This window comes from Pogona vitticeps, chromosome 6 (genome assembly GCF_051106095.1).
Source record: "Pogona vitticeps strain Pit_001003342236 chromosome 6, PviZW2.1, whole genome shotgun sequence".
Taxonomy (NCBI): Eukaryota; Metazoa; Chordata; class Lepidosauria; order Squamata; family Agamidae; genus Pogona; species Pogona vitticeps.
This window is the reverse complement of record NC_135788.1, coordinates 66243811-66266322: the sequence shown is the minus strand read 5'-3', so window position 1 is coordinate 66266322 and position 22512 is coordinate 66243811. Positions and strand designations below refer to the sequence as shown.

General features: G+C 43.3%; 1 protein-coding gene across 1 annotated transcript in view; it reads right to left on the bottom strand.

Moving 5' to 3' along the window:
• Window positions 1–22512, bottom strand: part of ELMO1 (engulfment and cell motility 1) — a 427005-nt gene that overhangs the window by 178894 nt on the left and 225599 nt on the right. Inside the window, exon 14 of the mRNA XM_020788158.3 lies at window positions 9669–9773. Within this exon, the coding sequence (XP_020643817.2) occupies window positions 9669–9773 (105 nt within the window). The remainder of the gene's footprint in view (window positions 1–9668; window positions 9774–22512) is intronic.

Here is a 22512-nt window from a genome sequence, read left to right as displayed (position 1 = left end):
GCGTTTCCCAGGACCCAGGACCCTTTTCCCTAGGAAGCTGGGCTGAGGGCGAAGGCCAGGTCTGTTTGCATGGATGCCATGCTGAGTTTTTTTTTCCCCTGGGATTTCCTTTTGTCTCCTGAGCACATGGCCTGGGGGTGGGACCTAGGGGTGGGACTTCCTGCTTTATAAGAGCGTTTCCCAGGACCCAGGACCCTTTTCCCTAGGAAGCTGGGCTGAGGGCAAAGGCCAGGTCTGTTTGCATGGATGCCATGCTGAGTTTTTTTTTTCCCCTGGGATTTCCTTTTGTCTCCTGAGCACATGGCCTGGGGGTGGGGCCTAGGGGTGGGACTTCCTGCTTTATAAGAGCGTTTCCCAGGACCCAGGACCCTTTTCCCTAGGAAGCTGGGCTGAGGGCGAAGGCCAGGTCTGTTTGCATGGATGCCATGCTGAGTTTTTTTTTTCCCCTGGGATTTCCTTTTGTCTCCTGAGCACATGGCCTGGGGGTGGGGCCTAGGGGTGGGACTTCCTGCTTTATAAGAGCGTTTCCCAGGACCCAGGACCCTTTTCCCTAGGAAGCTGGGCTGAGGGCGAAGGCCAGGTCTGTTTGCATGGATGCCATGCTGAGTTTTTCTTTTTCCCCTGGGATTTCCTTTTGTTTCCTGAGCACATGCCCTGGGGGTGGGGCCTAGGGGTGGGACTTCCTGCTTTATAAGAGCGTTTCCCAGGACCCAGGACCCTTTTCCCTAGGTAGCTGGGCTGAGGGCGAAGGCTAGGTCTGTTTGCATGGATGCCATGCTGAGTTTTTTTTTTCCCCTGGGATTTCCTTTTGTCTCCTGAGCACATGCCCTGGGGGTGGGGCCTAGGGGTGGGACTTCCTGCTTTATAAGAGCGTTTCCCAGGACCCAGGACCCTTTTCCCTAGGAAGCTGGGCTGAGGGCGAAGGCCAGGTCTGTTTGCATGGATGCCATGCTGAGTTTTTTTTTTTTTTCCCCTGGGATTTCCTTTTGTCTCCTGAGCACATGGCCTGGGGGTGGGGCCTAGGGGTGGGACTTCCTGCTTTATAAGAGCGTTTCCCAGGACCCAGGACCCTTTTCCCTAGGAAGCTGGGCTGAGGGCGAAGGCCAGGTCTGTTTGCATGGATGCCATGCTGAGTTTTTTTTTTCCCCTGGGATTTCCTTTTGTCTCCTGAGCACATGGCCTGGGGGTGGGGCCTAGGGGTGGGACTTCCTGCTTTATAAGAGCGTTTCCCAGGACCCAGGACCCTTTTCCCTAGGAAGCTGGGCTGAGGGCGAAGGCCAGGTCTGTTTGCATGGATGCCATGCTGAGTTTTTTTTTTCCCCTGGGATTTCCTTTTGTCTCCTGAGCACATGGCCTGGGGGTGGGGCCTAGGGGTGGGACTTCCTGCTTTATAAGAGCGTTTCCCAGGACCCAGGACCCTTTTCCCTAGGAAGCTGGGCTGAGGGCGAAGGCCAGGTCTGTTTGCATGGATGCCATGCTGAGTTTTTTTTTTCCCCTGGGATTTCCTTTTGTCTCCTGAGCACATGGCCTGGGGGTGGGGCCTAGGGGTGGGACTTCCTGCTTTATAAGAGCGTTTCCCAGGACCCAGGACCCTTTTCCCTAGGAAGCTGGGCTGAGGGCGAAGGCCAGGTCTGTTTGCATGGATGCCATGCTGAGTTTTTTTTTTTCCCCCTGGGATTTCCTTTTGTCTCCTGAGCACATGGCCTGGGGGTGGGGCCTAGGGGTGGGACTTCCTGCTTTATAAGAGCGTTTCCCAGGACCCAGGACCCTTTTCCCTAGGAAGCTGGGCTGAGGGCGAAGGCCAGGTCTGTTTGCATGGATGCCATGCTGAGTTTTTTTTTCCCCTGGGATTTCCTTTTGTCTCCTGAGCACATGGCCTGGGGGTGGGACCTAGGGGTGGGACTTCCTGCTTTATAAGAGCGTTTCCCAGGACCCAGGACCCTTTTCCCTAGGAAGCTGGGCTGAGGGCAAAGGCCAGGTCTGTTTGCATGGATGCCATGCTGAGTTTTTTTTTTCCCCTGGGATTTCCTTTTGTCTCCTGAGCACATGGCCTGGGGGTGGGGCCTAGGGGTGGGACTTCCTGCTTTATAAGAGCGTTTCCCAGGACCCAGGACCCTTTTCCCTAGGAAGCTGGGCTGAGGGCGAAGGCCAGGTCTGTTTGCATGGATGCCATGCTGAGTTTTTTTTTTCCCCTGGGATTTCCTTTTGTCTCCTGAGCACATGGCCTGGGGGTGGGGCCTAGGGGTGGGACTTCCTGCTTTATAAGAGCGTTTCCCAGGACCCAGGACCCTTTTCCCTAGGAAGCTGGGCTGAGGGCGAAGGCCAGGTCTGTTTGCATGGATGCCATGCTGAGTTTTTTTTTTCCCCTGGGATTTCCTTTTGTCTCCTGAGCACATGGCCTGGGGGTGGGGCCTAGGGGTGGGACTTCCTGCTTTATAAGAGCGTTTCCCAGGACCCAGGACCCTTTTCCCTAGGAAGCTGGGCTGAGGGCGAAGGCCAGGTCTGTTTGCATGGATGCCATGCTGAGTTTTTCTTTTTCCCCTGGGATTTCCTTTTGTTTCCTGAGCACATGCCCTGGGGGTGGGGCCTAGGGGTGGGACTTCCTGCTTTATAAGAGCGTTTCCCAGGACCCAGGACCCTTTTCCCTAGGTAGCTGGGCTGAGGGCGAAGGCTAGGTCTGTTTGCATGGATGCCATGCTGAGTTTTTTTTTTCCCCTGGGATTTCCTTTTGTCTCCTGAGCACATGCCCTGGGGGTGGGGCCTAGGGGTGGGACTTCCTGCTTTATAAGAGCGTTTCCCAGGACCCAGGACCCTTTTCCCTAGGAAGCTGGGCTGAGGGCGAAGGCCAGGTCTGTTTGCATGGATGCCATGCTGAGTTTTTTTTTTTTTCCCCTGGGATTTCCTTTTGTCTCCTGAGCACATGGCCTGGGGGTGGGGCCTAGGGGTGGGACTTCCTGCTTTATAAGAGCGTTTCCCAGGACCCAGGACCCTTTTCCCTAGGAAGCTGGGCTGAGGGCGAAGGCCAGGTCTGTTTGCATGGATGCCATGCTGAGTTTTTTTTTTCCCCTGGGATTTCCTTTTGTCTCCTGAGCACATGGCCTGGGGGTGGGGCCTAGGGGTGGGACTTCCTGCTTTATAAGAGCGTTTCCCAGGACCCAGGACCCTTTTCCCTAGGAAGCTGGGCTGAGGGCGAAGGCCAGGTCTGTTTGCATGGATGCCATGCTGAGTTTTTTTTTTCCCCTGGGATTTCCTTTTGTCTCCTGAGCACATGGCCTGGGGGTGGGGCCTAGGGGTGGGACTTCCTGCTTTATAAGAGCGTTTCCCAGGACCCAGGACCCTTTTCCCTAGGAAGCTGGGCTGAGGGCGAAGGCCAGGTCTGTTTGCATGGATGCCATGCTGAGTTTTTTTTTTCCCCTGGGATTTCCTTTTGTCTCCTGAGCACATGGCCTGGGGGTGGGGCCTAGGGGTGGGACTTCCTGCTTTATAAGAGCGTTTCCCAGGACCCAGGACCCTTTTCCCTAGGAAGCTGGGCTGAGGGCGAAGGCCAGGTCTGTTTGCATGGATGCCATGCTGAGTTTTTTTTTTCCCCCCTGGGATTTCCTTTTGTCTCCTGAGCACATGGCCTGGGGGTGGGGCCTAGGGGTGGGACTTCCTGCTTTATAAGAGCGTTTCCCAGGACCCAGGACCCTTTTCCCTAGGAAGCTGGGCTGAGGGCGAAGGCCAGGTCTGTTTGCATGGATGCCATGCTGAGTTTTTTTTTCCCCTGGGATTTCCTTTTGTCTCCTGAGCACATGGCCTGGGGGTGGGACCTAGGGGTGGGACTTCCTGCTTTATAAGAGCGTTTCCCAGGACCCAGGACCCTTTTCCCTAGGAAGCTGGGCTGAGGGCAAAGGCCAGGTCTGTTTGCATGGATGCCATGCTGAGTTTTTTTTTTCCCCTGGGATTTCCTTTTGTCTCCTGAGCACATGGCCTGGGGGTGGGGCCTAGGGGTGGGACTTCCTGCTTTATAAGAGCGTTTCCCAGGACCCAGGACCCTTTTCCCTAGGAAGCTGGGCTGAGGGCGAAGGCCAGGTCTGTTTGCATGGATGCCATGCTGAGTTTTTTTTTTCCCCTGGGATTTCCTTTTGTCTCCTGAGCACATGGCCTGGGGGTGGGGCCTAGGGGTGGGACTTCCTGCTTTATAAGAGCGTTTCCCAGGACCCAGGACCCTTTTCCCTAGGAAGCTGGGCTGAGGGCGAAGGCCAGGTCTGTTTGCATGGATGCCATGCTGAGTTTTTCTTTTTCCCCTGGGATTTCCTTTTGTTTCCTGAGCACATGCCCTGGGGGTGGGGCCTAGGGGTGGGACTTCCTGCTTTATAAGAGCGTTTCCCAGGACCCAGGACCCTTTTCCCTAGGTAGCTGGGCTGAGGGCGAAGGCTAGGTCTGTTTGCATGGATGCCATGCTGAGTTTTTTTTTTCCCCTGGGATTTCCTTTTGTCTCCTGAGCACATGCCCTGGGGGTGGGGCCTAGGGGTGGGACTTCCTGCTTTATAAGAGCGTTTCCCAGGACCCAGGACCCTTTTCCCTAGGAAGCTGGGCTGAGGGCGAAGGCCAGGTCTGTTTGCATGGATGCCATGCTGAGTTTTTTTTTTTTCCCCTGGGATTTCCTTTTGTCTCCTGAGCACATGGCCTGGGGGTGGGGCCTAGGGGTGGGACTTCCTGCTTTATAAGAGCGTTTCCCAGGACCCAGGACCCTTTTCCCTAGGAAGCTGGGCTGAGGGCGAAGGCCAGGTCTGTTTGCATGGATGCCATGCTGAGTTTTTTTTTTCCCCTGGGATTTCCTTTTGTCTCCTGAGCACATGGCCTGGGGGTGGGGCCTAGGGGTGGGACTTCCTGCTTTATAAGAGCGTTTCCCAGGACCCAGGACCCTTTTCCCTAGGAAGCTGGGCTGAGGGCGAAGGCCAGGTCTGTTTGCATGGATGCCATGCTGAGTTTTTTTTTTCCCCTGGGATTTCCTTTTGTCTCCTGAGCACATGGCCTGGGGGTGGGGCCTAGGGGTGGGACTTCCTGCTTTATAAGAGCGTTTCCCAGGACCCAGGACCCTTTTCCCTAGGAAGCTGGGCTGAGGGCGAAGGCCAGGTCTGTTTGCATGGATGCCATGCTGAGTTTTTTTTCCCCTGGGATTTCCTTTTGTCTCCTGAGCACATGGCCTGGGGGTGGGGCCTAGGGGTGGGACTTCCTGCTTTATAAGAGCGTTTCCCAGGACCCAGGACCCTTTTCCCTAGGAAGCTGGGCTGAGGGCGAAGGCCAGGTCTGTTTGCATGGATGCCATGCTGAGTTTTTTTTTTCCCCTGGGATTTCCTTTTGTCTCCTGAGCACATGGCCTGGGGGTGGGGCCTAGGGGTGGGACTTCCTGCTTTATAAGAGCGTTTCCCAGGACCGCGCACCTCATGGCGGGCGAAATTCTCAAATTTTGTATCTGGCCTTAATATGTTAAATAGGAAAGCCAATTAGATTTGCATAAGCCGGGGAGTCAGGAAAGTTTTAAGGATCAGATTATACTTTTGCACTATTAAAGAGCAGGCCGGGTAGGTGGGGCTCGTCAGCCATGGAAGGCAGCCCATCTAGGAGAAGGAAAACTCCGATTTCAAACGTCCACTGCCTTGTGGCTATATCCATTCATGGAAAAGGCTTCAGGAGTTAACCTCGAGGCAAAATCCGGAGCTGGAGTCCCGAAGGCAGCTCGTGTCGTTCTGCCAACTCCTGCGACGTTGCTGGAACCAGTCGTATTGGCTCTTGCCTTTCCATTGGACCATTTCAGCAATGTGGAGAGGGGGGATCTGCTGCTTGGGTAACAGCCTATCCTTCATATTACCTTACCCGGGCTTCATGCTCTGGAGAGGACACTCCTCGATTCAGAGCATGTTACCATAGTCTCTTGAGACTGAAGGATGCCTATGAAACTTCAGAAATTATAACATAACATATCAAACAACTCATTTTGATTAAGATAACATGAGTGGGTTGAAGGCTTTTTCTGGAGCTTGCGGAAAGATGTGTAGGCTGCCTTCTATACAACTAATGCATCGACTAAGAAATATATGGTGCATAATCTTACTGACTCAACCTAATTAAGTTTTCAATGGTCTACACCGAATGGGTATATTTGTCTGCACCATTATAATTTCTGAAACATACCCCCTCCTCCTCTTCCCTCAACTGGACCTCTGATATCTCAAAGAGAGGATAAAAGGTGGCAAATATTAACTAACTAAATTGTCTATCAAAAAGCATGCATCCATATTTTACAAACTTTGCATTATTCAGAGGCTTCAAGTAACCAAGAAAAGAATGCTACCATAGACTTTTCTGAGATTGTCATCTTTATAAAACTTAATTAATTTCGAGGATCATTGTGCGAAACTGTGCAAAGTATAAGTCTATTTCTCCATATTCCCAAAACTGGAGTTTAAAGTGTTGTCATCTGTACACTACTAGCAAACATACCAGGAACAAGTGCCTAAGCAATCTGGTGTTTCCAGAGGATGAAAGCATATAGTTTTGGCCTTGGAAGATACAACTGTTGCATTCTAGTGCCTTTCCTGCTTAATTCCTGCCTCTTTCAAGATCTCATTTGGCCAGCCTGATGTGCAGCCCAAATGCAGACAGCACCTGCTGTCTGTTGTGGATTGATAAAGAACTAGCAATTGGCCCAGTGGAGGAGAGACCCATGACATAGCAGGTATCATGGATGGTGAAACATCCCCTTTCTGCCTTGTTGTCTAGTATTTCCTGATGGCACCTCTACCATTATATATACTGGTAGGGAGTCCATTCTTCCTATTACTTTCAACAGCCTCTCCCTTCCTTTCCCTTCCCTTCCCTTCCTATTTCCTTTTTGAAACTATATGATGGTGTGCTAATGAGAAATAAATTAATCTTAGTATGCACATGTTTAAACTGTTACTATTGAGATATTTAGTCTTTGGGTGAGAAATAGAAATGCTGTGGCAGTAGGGAACAAAATGAAGAAAAGGGGCTTAAATATATGGAGGGAAGGAGGAAGGACAACAGCAAATCTCAGAGCAAAGACATTTGAAATTGCCTAGAACAGGGGTCTCCAAACTTTTCACACGGAGGGCCACATAATATATTTTCAATATTTTCAAGGGCTGGAGGAATGTGCCCGTATGTGCACACACACTCCCACCCACCCATGCACATGCATCCACTCCTGCATGCACAGGCTAGATAAAAAGGCCAGGCGGGCTGGATGTGGCCTGCAGGCCGTACTTTGGAAACATTTAGCCTAGCATGATACCAAAGGAAAACAGAATTCAGAAAAGGAGCCTGCAATGAACCAGAATGTATTTTCCACATTTGAAGCATATGATGGAAGAGGTCAAGGATTGTCTGTATCCATCCTTCAATTTTAATTTCTCAGATGAGACGGAAATAGCCCCAAATTCCTCCAAGTTTCTACATCACTCCTTTACATTTATTTGAACTTAGGACCGAATCTGAGCACTTCAGGACAATAGGACATAACACTGTGCTCTGGAATAAAGAATGTTCTTTGAGAGAATGCAGGAGTCTTAGAAAGCTGGCCAGACAAATTTTCTGGCCCTCACCTCAGGGAGAAATAAAGTGGTTTTTGTTGTTTGAGGCAATAGCAGAAAACAATAATATACTTTTTATGTGAATTCATATTCAAAGCAATATTCTTTAAATGATAAATTAAATAAGGACCATAAATGCACATTATCCACTCAGAACTTTCTGTATCATTATAATAGCAGTTAATGTCTGAGGTGCCATAAACCAGGACATTAAATGCCAATTATTTCCTATATCCCCTAATGTAAATACCTGGAACTGTTTTGTTAATAATAATATCAAAGAAAACATGGGCAAAGTTAAAGGAAAATAAAAACCCATATTTAACTGTGACTGCAAACTGGACTCAATTTACAACCAATCCAGATGAGATAATGAAAGGTGGTTAGTAATTATGTTTTTCTCAGATACTTATGAAATTGTATTTTTAAGAATATTGTAAATCCATTAGTCCAACAAAGGACTGAAAGACTGTCATTAACATCATTAGCTGTTCAGTATAGACAATATACTTTTAATAGCACATCCCATTTAAAGAAAAAATATTTCTCTCACATAGGCAGACACCCACTCAGGCAGTCACAATCTCATTACATGTGAGTACCTTTAGCAATCCCTCTACGCATTTACTTGACAGCAAGGCGCCTTGAACCTAGCAGGGCTGATTTCTGGGTAGATGTGCAAAAGACTGTGCTGTTTATCCGCATTTAACATTCACTACAATCCATGATATCACTGTTTGCTTTAAAGGCCACGGTAGATATGTCTCTGAAAAGACAGACTGGAAAGTCAGTACTCTTTACTGTCTTCTAACCTTGGGACGTGGTGGTCCTGTGAGTTAAACTGCAGAAGCCTCTGTGCTGCAAGGTCAGAAAACCAAGCAGTCGTAAGATCGAATCCATACAACGGAGTGAGCTCCCGTTGCTTGTCCAAGCTCCTGCTGACCTAGCAGTTCAAAAACATGTAAATGTGAATAGATAAATAGGTACCACCTCGGTGGGAAGGTAACAGCGTTCCGTGTCTAGTTGCGCTGGCCACGTGACCATGGAAACTGTCTTTGGACAAAAACGCTGGCTCTATGGGTTAGAAACGGAGATGAGCACCGCCCCCTAGAGTCGGACACGACTGGACTAAATGTCAAGGGCAACCTTTACCTTTGCCTAACCTTGTGACATTTTATTTAGGAGTCTTTCTCTCTTCTTGCCCTCTCATTTCTTACTTTCTTGGATGTTAGGGTGCCCTTTATAAAACACTGAGATATTTGGTATTACATTATTTAATCAAGGCTATAGGTTAACTATTGTAACTTGAGTTAATTTTTTCAAAATAGAATATCTCATATTTGTAATGTTTTAATATAGGATTTGCCAGTAGGTTAGTCTTTTTTTAAAAACAGAGAATTTGCCAGTACCATTTTTCATTGTCTATAGTTTTTCCGAATTGCACAGCTATTTTCTACTTCTGTGAATTAAGTCATCAAGACTGAGGAATACTGGATGACTGTCTATACTGTTCCATTCTGAAATCTTCCATTCCTCTGCCTCCATACTGGCTAGGAAAGTTTACTCAGGCACACTCTTGAAAAATGTCAGAAAGTATATGCAAAAGAAACAAAATATAGCTCACTGCTACCTTTTAAATAAGGCACGTAGGCAAGCAGTGGGTAGGGAATGAAGAAAGGAAAACAGGAGAATGAATCAGCCGTCCTTTATTCCCCATGTCTAGGTGAAATCAATCACAGCCGATTCCTTCCTCTTGAGACTCTAGGCATGCAGAAGAGGTCTTCAGGCCTTCAAATCATCAACTGGGATGGCATTTACATCCATTTGGAAACAAATCTGTGGTTGCTATTCAGCATTCATCAGTGCTTACACAGAAATGCCATGTTTCTTTATGACATTGCCGTTTGGCAATTATTTGCTACTTGCAATGTCTTGAGCCCATCTGCTTTCCTTAAATGAAGGATGAAAAAAGAAAAACAAAGGGAAATGGGAAAGAAAGAAGAAAGTGTGTGTGTGGGGGGGAGGTTGTGTCATCACCATATACTGCCTGTTAGCAGAAAGAATTCTTACCCTGATATAAGCATCCTGCTGATGTTTGGCAAAATACAGCATGTTGTCCAGGGCCAGCATTCCTGGAGGAGTCTGTGTAAAATCCATTGCTGGGTTCACATGATTCTGTGAAAAGGCAAGAAGCAATAATGTTAGAAATGTAGTGAGGTGAATAAGTGAAATAGTTGTTTAGCATATCAAGTTAAATACAAACATTTCAGCATTACTGAAGTTACTTGCATTTTGTACTGAAGTTATTGAAATTACTTGTATCTAGCTGCCAAAAACCTCTTGATAAGCCAAAGATATGAATCTGCTGCTTGAACCTGCCTGTGTCTTGAGACTTTTTGATGAAGCCCTTCTCCAGGTGACAGGAGTGAAGCAGGGAATGTTATCTTTCCTATGAGTCAAAGCACAGGCTGTGCTAAATGACTACAATGTGGCTATGATTGTGCTTTTCTTTGATAAGATGCATTCTCATTTTTCACTACTACAATTCTTAACTTCTTCCTTTTTTAAAAAATTATTTCTCAGAGTAGGGAATACAGAAAGGAAAATGAGTAGGGGGAATTTTGATAACTAAAAAAAATATTGGATGTCATATAGTTGCATACTATTACAAGCAAAAACAGAGAAACAAAAATTAAATGAAACTGTACAGTATTATAATTATAATGTTCAAAAGTGTTTTCCCTTTTTTTGTTTTCAACTTCTGAGTTATATTATTACAGCTTATATTACTCTGATTATACCAATTTCCCCTTAGAATTTGACAGGCTGTAAATTTAATGCCCTTTGTCCATAGGTTTTTCCAGCTTATAGCTCAGTACCAAACTGGAGCAATAATTTATAAATTTGTCTCATAAAATATATATATATAATAAAAACCATTTTATTATTTTTGAGACATACATACATACAGAACAAACAAAAACCTACAAGACAATCAAGAACACATAAGACCAACAAAACATATAAGCGGAGAGGTATTTCCCATACCAACTTATCCATTATATAATTTCTGACTATAGCAGATCTTATGCCTTATTCCCATACCACATCATAGTATATCTGTGTGCATCTACATATGTTATATTTCATATCCCTATTTTATATATCAAGTGTCTAACATCTTAAATTTACAATAAATTTTATGAATTCTCTCACCTGCATTTCCATCTATCCAATTCTCATCATAAACATTTCTCATTTGCTCTTTAAGATTACTTATCCACCAATAAAATCCACACTGACCAGTTCATTCATCAAAAATCTCCATTCTTATAGACAAAAAGATACTATATGTCTAATCTTGTCAACATAGTCACTATTGTAATTCACACATATTTGATATCTCAATATACGTGCCTCGAAAACAAAAGCATGCAATATTATTATTCATCATCATTTCTAAAGTTCATAAATTACATGTGCTTGTCTAGCATTAAGTTTCATATCTGGCCAAATTTGCTTATAGTATATTACTCATGTTACTTTATATGTAAATACATATATCTCAAACCAATGATTTCTATTATTTATTCAGCAAGTAACTTTCTCCCTTTTCATTTTTGCTTATCAGCTCAAGTTTTATCAATCCAGAATTGGCCTCTTGCCTCTTTTTTTGGCAGTTTTGAAATGCCATCTATAATAGCTCTTTAAGACATTTTCTATCCAGTTTACTAATTTCATCCCAATGTAGTCAGTGGCTTGGTTTTGGAGCAACATAGATCTGTCCGATCTCTGATCATAAATTTCTGCCCTCAAATTTGCCCATTTCTCCCCTTTACATTCTTTCCTGTCGGAACAGTCTCAAAATGCTTTCTCCCTTCTTTCCAACCTCCCCTTTCATCCTTTTTGAGCATCTTGTCCAACTTTTTGAGAAAAACAATCTCTCTCTCTCTCTCTCTCTCTCTCTCTCTGACGATAGTAGTTGTTCATTAAATTCTGTGGTTTGTTTAAGCTGTTTGTCTTCACTCTCTATCTTTTCATGCAGTCCAAGAAGTGTCATCTTAAATTCTGTCCTCACTTCTAAAAACTGAGCCTTGATTTGATTATGTCCAACTAGAATTCTTGAAGAAATCTCTTAAAATAAATCTCCATTGTGGGTTCTAGTAATGAGTCTCCCCCTCCATCCATGGCCGTAACAGTCAGTAGGTTAATTATTCAGATTTCCCTCATGATTTATTAGATAGTCTGCACTTAAAGTCTTGTGAAGGAGACTCTAATCGTAACTCTAGCCATGCCAAGGATGTTATTGATTTATAATCCACCTTGTAGCTTGATGAAGAGTCACATAGATTAAATTGTGCGGAGTTATTTAAAGTTCTTAAGTCCTGAATTTATGAAAAGCCAGTTCTTTGGGAGGAAGAGTTAAGAGAGAGAGAAAAAACAAAGTTGGTTTCGTTTTCCGAGTTCTGTCAGTTGTGACGCAGTAAGAAAAACTCCAACGTTACAGGCATTATGCCGCTTGAGATCTTCCTCTTTATCAGCTTCCAAAAGAACACATCTGTAGCTTAACAGCAGGTCATTAATCTCTGTTCCTGCAGTCAGATAATAAATCTTCATACCTTCCCCCTCTCTGGGCAGTTAACTCACTATCATGGCGACTTTATGAGACAGTTGCATGTGGGAAGGGAAACTCTTCCAAAAGACAGGCCGCCGTCTGAAATTTGGCATTTCCAAAGTTCCACTTGCTGCAAGTCCACTCTCCTGTGGAAAACTTGCCCCCCTTCTCCTGGGGGGTCCGCTGACTCAGAGTAAACCCAGGGGAATCCAGAGCCCTGGAATTTCCCCTGTTCTTGCTGCCCTTTGCTCCACCCCCTAAAGTTACGTATATTTTTATAGACTGTTTTTTAAAATCCAAAGATAATTATGTGAATTATTTTCAAAATCTGAAGATTGTGGAGGAGCCCCAGACCTGTCTGATGCTGTGTGTGCACCAGCCCTCCCGCTTCTGAGACTGTCTACAATATCTTACCCTCTGTGGGAGCTATGCACCGAATGGACTAGAAAAGAATGGAGAGGGGAGGAGAGCTATCAGGTGGGAAACAGAGAATGACAGAGGATCAACTGTAGAGGCATATCTGGTGGCAGAAACAGAGGAGAAAAACATAATGATAGATAAAAGGGATAGATGATTGGGTGGCAGAGGCAGAAGAGGAGAAGAGAAGATAGAGATAGGAGAAGGAGTCCAGGAACAGAAGAGAGATCTTGGCGAGGAAGAACTGCTGATGGGATGGGGTGGCTTGATTTGGAAGATTTGTAGACCCATCAGATGATTTGTATGAAACTGACAATAGAGGAGATCAAAAGGAAGCAGAAACATAGGCCACCTCCTACACCTTCCTATTGGGGAGAATGGGAAAAGAAAGAGCAGAGAAAGGAGAAGAGAGGAGGGCTTACAGAACAGGAAGGGTTCAGAATGGACAGTCCTAGTGTACCCTAAGAAGGGTGGTCTCTTAAGGAAGAGAGGACTCCTCAAGAGAGGTCCGAGTGAAGAGTGCCCACAAGAATGAGAGTGGGCGAAATGCTCTGTGCACTGGTGACACAATGCCCTCCACAAACCCACCAACAAGAAGAGGTTTGGTCGTTGAACCTGGTATTAAGAATCCCGGACCCCACATCTTCCTCAGAAGCATGGTTGAATTTTAAAAGAATTTTAAAAGCCATCAACAACAATTTTTCCCTCATTAGCATAACTCTTCAATTTAAACTCTTCTCCATCTGCTCTAGAATTTTATAGTTCTTTGTGACCCTGGAAGCAAAGGTTTCCATCACAAGAATAAAAAGAAAAGGGGACAGTGGACCACCGTTCCCTTTTCTTTATTAAATCCATTTGTTAGAAACCCAAGTCTTAACTTCTCAACTGCAATCTAGAGAAAGTTTGCCATGCCATTCCCCACAGCTGCATGCTTGAGGGAAAACTTCCCATTGGGCACAGTGGACCAAAGATGCCATTCCCCCACACACTGCTACCTCTTTAAGATGAGTCATCAACAACAATTTGACCAACAGACACCCATAAATACACCAGCAGATGACAATACTCTTTAGCACACAGAAAGGGAAACCGAAAAGAAAAATCCATAGTGATGTACAGAAAATTCCAGGACACAACTGTTGCCAGGGCTATTTCCTGGGTGGATAATCTTACTGGAACTTTTAGCATGTACCCACAACAAATAAAGAAGAAAACTAAATAGCTGTTTTTGCTATTTGTTCTTTAAAATATTCAACAGGAGGTTTTTAATATAGCTGTGATTTCTGCCCCTTTCAACCCACACTGAATTTTGGGCACTGGCTTTAAGAGCAAACATCTCACTTGTGAGGGACAGAGGGAACTGTCCAGAGAAGGTTCCAGTCTAGGTCTGGCTGGCAAACTCAAGTCTGTCTGGTTTGGCTTCTATCCTCAACAACATTCAGAGCTATCCCTGGTGCTAACTATTTCACTTGTTTTGGTGCATAAAAACTCAAACTTTGCTCTTCCTGACATTTTGCAGTATGTGATCTTGCTTCTGAGCTTTAAAAAAGTAAGAAAAAATCCCTGAACAAATAAATCAATTCAATTTATTGCTTTAGCACAAAAGGCCTCATAATAAAACAACATAACATAATATAACATAACCAAAATTTGAGTTGAATTTCTGTTCAGATTTAAAATACAGTATACATATTTAAACATAACCATTAATATAAGTTAGTGGACTTAACAATGTTCCTTGCATAATTTTGTAAACTGCTCAGGAAGTGCTCTAGCACTATGGGGTGGTATATAAGTTGAAACAACAACAATAATAAAATGGTAATTTATGGTCAAAGGACCCTGAGTAACAAAAAGTAAACATTCTCCTATATGCTAGGCAGTATTCCCAAACAAGAGAACAGCTTGATAACTTTTGTGAAATTGTAAGTACTAGTAATCCAAGTGTGTCTTGTGACAAGCTTAGTATAAACTTAAAGAGGTAATCAAGGCTTCCTAGTTTGTATGCAAAAATCTTACATCATTCCAGGCAACAGCTTTCAATGGCTGTTTAAAATAGCATATTTGCTGTTCCCAAAAGATGAGACCCAAGGGTACTGATCCATCTAAAACTCTTAGCTTTCTTGAGGCATGCTCCCATCAAGGGCTGCTTTTCAACTTCTTCCTCTTCACTCTACATTTTAATACACTGAGGTTTTTCCTTTGGCTTTTCATTTTTATTGCATAAGGCCCAGGTGGGAGCAGCTTTTCAAAAAAATTTTTTGTAAGGAGCAAAATGACTCTTTAAAAATGGCAGAGATTAGTCCTTTTGAATTGGATCTACTTCGTTCCTAATGAAAAATGTTTTAAAGAGGATATTTTTTTAAAGTATCTGTCCGAATTCTATGGTCTAGAAAGCAGTAAAATGTTACCTCAATTCAAAACTATCAAATCTCTCACCAGAATGAATGCCAGATTTAAACAATACAGTTGTCACCCACATGTACTGGATTTATGTAAAATCACGCCAAATTAGTACTGTATACTAGAATATAAATGCAAAGTACTTCACAAATGGATAAAGCATCTCCTATTCTTAGTCAATATACTTAAACCACAAGATATGCTTGGGTTTTTACAAGTTACGAAACATTTCATGGCCATTACAGTGAGAACTTCAGAATGTTCTAATATCAACTGCACTACCAGCTCTTGTGTAAGGGGCCAAGGGTCAATGGGGTGAGATGGGGTGAGTAAAAAGGATAATGTAAGAAGTCTCATAATAATGTGGAGTGAGTCCAGCCCACTGGATGCTGTCCTTGAAGTAAAATAATTAGTAGGAATTTTTATTTTTATTTTTTGCAAACAAGGGAGAAATCTCTGCTGGAAAGTGGGTGAGAATTATCTAACGTGATGTGAATTATTTACTATGCTTGTGTTTTGCTCAATTTTTTTAAAAATAGTAATATGTAAGTGACTATGTACAGTATATGAGACTTTCCCACTCCGTGAGGCAGTGGAAGACAGGAGGGCCTGGCATGCTCGGGTCCATGGGGTCACAAAGAGTCGGACACAATTTAACTACTAAACAACCACGAGAGTTTCATCTAAGTGATAGCTTTTTGCTAAGAAAATAGCCTTTCACTAAAGGGAAATAGATTTTTAAATCCCCTTTAATCACTAAACCTTTAATGATTAACTTTTAGTTTAATCACTAAGTTTTATGCTGTTTAAACAGAAGTTCATATTTTAATAGAAGCAAGATTTTATATAGAAAGAAATGCTATCTACATATACGAACTAGAAGGTTTTGTATTAGAGGACTGTGTTTTTTGCAATATACATTTGTATACTGCATTCCAAGTATATTTTACATTTTTTCCTCTTATTTACTTAAATGCTTGCTTGCTAAAGCAATGTTTTAAAGAAGAAAAGGGTTCTTTTTTGAATTTTCAAGTCAAAATACTAAAGGGTATCCAAGAATGAAGAATTAATTGAATATAAACAAGGTACAATATCTTCTGAGACCACAATTTAATTCCTTGTCAGACGTGTAAAAGACACATATCTATAAAATGTACTGTTGCTTATAAATCTCTCACAGGGAATCTGTAGATCAGGAGCCCTATAGAGCAGTGGTCCCCAACCTTGGCCTCCAGATGTTCGTGGACTTCAACTTCCAGAAATCCTGGTCAGTAGAGGTGGTGATGAAGGCTTCTGGGAGATGTAATCCAAGAAGATTTGGAGGCCCAAGGTCACTGTGCTTGATGGGCATCGTTAGCTGGTCTTTTGTGTGTAGTGATCACCAGTCCTTGTGGCTGGGTAGGGTTCGTGACCTTTTGCAGGCTGTATTTTTCAGTGCTGGGAGCCAAGCTTTATTCAGTTTTTAACTTTCTTTTTTGTTGAAACTCTGCTGACGTTTGTGGATTTCAATGGCTTTCCTGTGCAGTCTAACGTAATGATTGCTGGTGTTGTCCAGTATTTCAGTATACTGAAATAGAATATCATGTCCAGCTTGTTTTAGGGCGTGTTCAGCTACTGCTGATTTTTCCGGTTGATTTAATCTGTGGCTGGGTAGAGGTCACGGACTCTACCCAGCCACAAGGATTGGTGATCACTACACACAAAAGACCAGCTGACACCCATCAAGCACAGTGACAGATAATCTCTCCTCCTTATCACAACAATAGACCCACAACAAAAACACATTGATCACCATTATCACCCATCTCCTGAACAGGACAAAAGCTGAACCCACAGCTATAAATATTCAACTCTCCAACTAACTGCACCAGAGCACAGTGTGCTACTCCTGTCCTGTGAAGATGCTGGCCACAGAGACTGACAAAACGTTAGGAAGAACAACCTTCAGAACACGGTCAAAGAACCCAAAAAACCCCACAACAACCACAATAAATATTACTTTCAAAATGATAAACTCAGGAGAAATGGTGTGGGTTTAATAGTGAGGCAACACATAACACAAGCAATCAGGAGCTAACATGTATAGTTTGGTTGAATAGTACCAATAAGACTACACAAACACAAACTTATCAAAATAGATGTAACTCAAATCTATATTCCAGTTACAGATACTGAAGAGGAAACTGAAAAGCATGTATGCAAATATCCAGGAGGACACTGATAACACACCAAAACAGGAGGTGCTGAAAATTATGGGTGGTAGGAATTCAAAATACTGTAAGTAAATAAACCAGAACGAAATGTCAGAGGACAATTTGGCACAAGAGTGAAAAGCAAAGCAGAACAGCAAATCGTAGAATTCTGACAAGCCAACAATTTATTATATGTGCCTCAGGCAACATAATAGTTGTCTGCAGACATGGATGTCACCAGATGACCCACATAGAAAACTAACAGATTATATAGCTGAAAGCAATTCTGCCTATTGAAGAACAACAAAATAGAAAAGCTGTATAGTATTTTCTCTATTCAAAAACAGGGCCAACTGTGGTATAAGCAATGAATGGTTAATACTAAAAATTAGCTTGAACACAAATATTTTTTAAAAAGCTGAACATTTAAAAAAAGCATTGTGCCACAGAATAATCTGAAGAATTTAAAAAATATGTGAAGACCAAGTTTGTGCTACTAAACTCAGTTGAACCAGAAATTATTTTATTTACTTTATTTATTTTTCCGGATTTTACCCCGCCCATCTAGATTCAATGATTCTACTTTGGGCAGCTTATATTCTGAATATAAAACAAAATTTAGAACACACAATATCAAATAACAAAGAGATAAGAAAATTCCAAGAGGATAAGACATAGGGAATTTAAAAATGGAAGGGGGGAAGTCTTCAGTTTGTTCTTAAAAACTCACAGCGAGGGTGCCAGGCGAATTGCAAGGGGCAGGATATTCCAGAGGTGAGGGGCCACTGCCGAGAAGGCCCAGTTTCTAGTTCCCTCCTTCCAGGCCTCCCTCGGGGTCAAGCCCTTCAGCCCCCCAGCCTGGCTAGATCGAGTGATATGAGTAGAACTAGATGGGAGCAGGTGCTCTGTCACGTATCGAGGTCCTAAACAATTTAGACCTTTATATATAAGCATTAACACCTTGAAGTCAATGTAGAAATGGATGGGCAACCAGTGTAAGGCTGCTAGATGGCATTTTTTCACCCCAGTTAATCTGGCGGCTGTGTTTCCGCATCAATTTCAAGGGCAGCTCCACGTAGAGCGCATTACAGTAGTCTAATCTTGAGATTACGAGTGCATGGACCAGAGTGGTGAGCGCCCCAACATCAAGATAGAAGCGCAGCTGGGCAATCCACCAAAGATGAAGATGGACCACAGACGCTACCTGAGACTCCATGGTAAGCGCTGGGTCAAGACCCCTAAGCTGCCAGCCCCACTCTCTGTGGTGAGAGTCACTCCTCCAAAAGAGAGGGAGCTTCCCAAACCACTAATAGGAGGGGTGCTCACCCTCAAGACCTCCATCTTGTCTGGGCTCACCCTAAGTCCATTCTCCTGCATCCACTGCAGTAGAGCCCCCAGGCAGAGCTCAAGGGACACAATGGCATCCACTGCTGTTGGAAAAAAGGAGATGTCGAGCTGCGTGTCATCAGCATACTGGATGACCCCTCCCAACAGCCTCATATAGATATTAAACAGCATTGGAGAGATGATCAACCCCTGCGGCACCCCGCAATTGAGGAGCCACGGGGCCAAAATATTCTCTCAAAGCTGAATTCTCTGGGAATGCTCCTCCAAGAAGGACTGGAGCCAGGCAAGAGCCAGGCCACCAATTCTCAATTCAGAAAGCCGTCCCAGGATGATACCGTGGTTGACGGTATCAAAAGCAGCTGAGATGTCAAGGAGAACCAACAAGAACATATTGCCCCCATCAGCTTCCCACAACAGGTCATCCAACAGTGTGCCCAGTGCCATTTCTGTACCCGACTGAAATAGGTCCAGGGCACTGCTTTCATCCAAAAGCATCTGAAGCTGGTCAGCCACCACCCTCTTGACCACTTTGCTGAGGAAGGAAACATTGGCGACGGGCCTGTAATTTCCAATGTCATCTGCCGCCAAGTTCGGTTTCTTCCTAATGGGCCTAATGAGTGTCTCCTTGAGGGCAAGGGGAACCCTGCCCTCCTGGAGAGACCCATTAATTATTGCAGTGGCCCATTCAGTTGCCACAGGCCTGGCTGCTTTGATTAGCCAGGACGGGCAAGGGTCAAGGGAGGAGGTGGTGGCATGGCAGTGAACAAGTGCCTTGTCAACTTCAAGTGACGTCACCGGCTGAAACGAATAATTCTCACCAGGGAAGACGGTGTGCTGGATGTCTTGTTTCACTCTACTGGTTTCAAATATGGGGTTAGGTCCTGGCTGATGGCCTCCACTTGAGCTTTAAAAATGCTGCAGATTGGTCAGGTGAGATTCTAGGGGGAAGCCAATCACTATGGCCAATTCCGGATTGCTCATGTACTATGAGGAATAATTCCGCCTGCTGGTTGAAAGCTTCATTTATCCAGACAGCAAAGTAAGCTTTCTTTGCAGCCTTTATCTTAGAAAGGTAAAGGTTAGACACAATCCTAACAGCTTTTAAGTTATTTTTTGCCGGGTTCTGCCTCCAAAATTGAATGAAATCAGAGATATTAACAGGAAAGAATATAAAATGTTCATATATAAAATGTTACTTTAGTCAAGCTTCACCAGATGTTAAAAAGAATTACAAAACTTATTTTCCACCAGCCTCCCATGTCAATTTTTGATGTGATATTTTAATCTGATACAGATTCCAACAATGTGAAAAAACTATTTCAGTTTATGCATTCCTGGGGAAAGGCCTATACTATTTTATTGTTGTTGCTATTGTTGCTGTTTCATGTTCATTCAATAAAGATTATTTCAAAGAGCAAAGAAGAAGAAGAAGAAGATACAAAGTAACAGAAACAGGGTTAGAACCCTAAATGCAGCTTTTCAGCTACTTGGAAGTAAAGACAAAGAGAACTATTATAACAATCAATACCTAGTATGGTATAGTGGGCAGAGTGATAGACGAGGACTCTGGAAACCAGGATTCAAATCTCCATGCATTGGGGATATAGAATTGGTTAAACCATTCCTTAAATATCTCACTGACCTAGAAAGCCCTATTAGGGTTGCTACAAGTTGGTTTCAACTTGACAGCACATACTGTAACAACAATAACAATCAATGCAAAGAAACAGAAGGAGACAACAATGAAGGAAAAACAAAATTTCTTTTCCATAATATCCCAGAAATGAAAGGGATATTATGGGAAAGGGATCAACCTAGGTTAGGGATATAGAAAGATCAACAGGGAAACATACAATGTGACCAGGATAAAATAAAGAGACAGTGGAAACAATATACTGAAGAATTATACAGAATTGCTGCAAAGCTAAGAAGATTCATTCAAAGATAAATCCTCTGATGAAGAACATGCAGTTTTAGAAAGTGATGTGAAAGCTGCTCTCAAATCATTTGGAAGAAATCACCAGAAGTAGAGGGATATGAACTGATATTATAGAATGGGAGAATTAAACATCTAGATGTTATTTTAGGAGGTAACCTGCTAAAGAAGGAAATATGCAATTCCACAGCATTTGACCTGTAGCTGAAACAGGTAGTCCTCCGAACTTCCAAACGTTCTTTGACTGCATAACAGTTGTATGCCATTGTTAAGTGAGGGCAAATCAGAAAAGCACACTGCATTAATCTCCCTGCTTTTCTGATGGTTCCTTTTTTTTCATTTTCTCCACCAAACATCGTTTTTGAGAGACAGAAAGCTAGGAATGGGATATTCTTATTTTCTCAACTACAACACCCAAAAGTCTCCATGCCCCAGCTAGAATTCTGGAGGCATTAGCCAGAAAAGGAGAGCCTTCTCAGATGTTTGATTCAACTTAAGAGCTGGTGCAGAACAGTACAATATCCTTAACACTATGCAATGCCACAGAGCATAGCCTATCCAGCCTGTCCACCCCATCAGAAAAAAAGAAAAAATATGCTTAATGTCATACACCTGCCATGCTCTCAAGAAAAGAGGAATTTCTTCTGTGCAGAACAAACTACTAAAGATTGACATTTATCTTTGGTGGTACTAGGTATACAACTATCACTTCTGCCTTCCCTTTCTTCACTTGAAAAGCTGGTTCATATTTGCAATAGACTGAGAAGACAACCCTGCCTGGCCCCTGACATTATCAAAGCTATGAAATGTAACACTGAGAGCACTCCTAATTTTACATTCCGAGTTCACGGAATATATTTGTAGATGAATCTCCTCTATATTTCATGGGTTAAATTATAACACAAAGTTCTTCTGTATGAATGCAGATTTTTCCAAACAAAGTTCTAATAGACATTTAGGTAAACCGAGTCTGGAGCCCTAAATTCACTTATTTGGATTTAAGTCATCCTGTGCAATACACTGACTCCCTTTTGAGCAGACATATACCAGACTGCACTACAAATGACTGAACTTCAGATCAGCCCTGAATGCCTGCCTGTGCTCTCAAAACATTTCTGAAGAAGCAGGTGACCTATGGGACTGCTATTTTAAAAGGAAGCAGATGCCCCTCATCTAAGTCTGAGGTTTGGAAAAGATCCCAGTCACCTAATTTGTATACAGTGAAAGAGCACTGCTTCCTATTTTACATTTTTAAAAGTCAGAATGTTTATTTGTCTTGACTTTTAAAAAATAAAATAGCAAGCAATGTTCTTTCACTGTAATATAAACCATCACAATTTCCTGGGAAATACAAGGCTTATATGATATATTTTTATTAAAATCCTTATGAACCACAAAACAAGTAAAGAGACAACTGTCTTAATGTAATGCCAGTGGAGGCCCACTAGTGTGGTTGTGTGGATTATAACGCTGGGAAACTGCCTGGACAGCCCCTCACGCAATTCCTTATGCCACTGCATACATAACAAAATCAACACTGGATATCACCTTACATTACATCTGAAAACATGCAGTCACTAAAACAAAAGGCCCACTTATTTCAACACTCTTTTTAGAAGAATCTCAGCAACTAGCAAGTTGTCTAGTTGATCCAACTAAAACTGACCAATGGTTCATCATTGGAGCCTTGGGAGGGAAAAGAGGGGGGTTGTTACTCATACAAGTTGGAAAGGTGTCCAGAGAACTAACAAATGTGCCACACCAGTTTGCCAGCACAAATGAGTGGGATCATTCATGATCATCTGGCTGATAGCATAAAACATACAGAAATGATAAGAAGGAAGAAAGTGTGATATCAGGTCTCAGGAAACTGTGCCAGCCCCCCCCCCCCAAATGCTTGGTCTTACAATAGCACAGACAGACAGGTGTGTGAATGGAAATTCTACAGAGGCAACACAGGGACCATTTCTTTTGTTAAGTAACAGTACATTCCACAGGGACAGT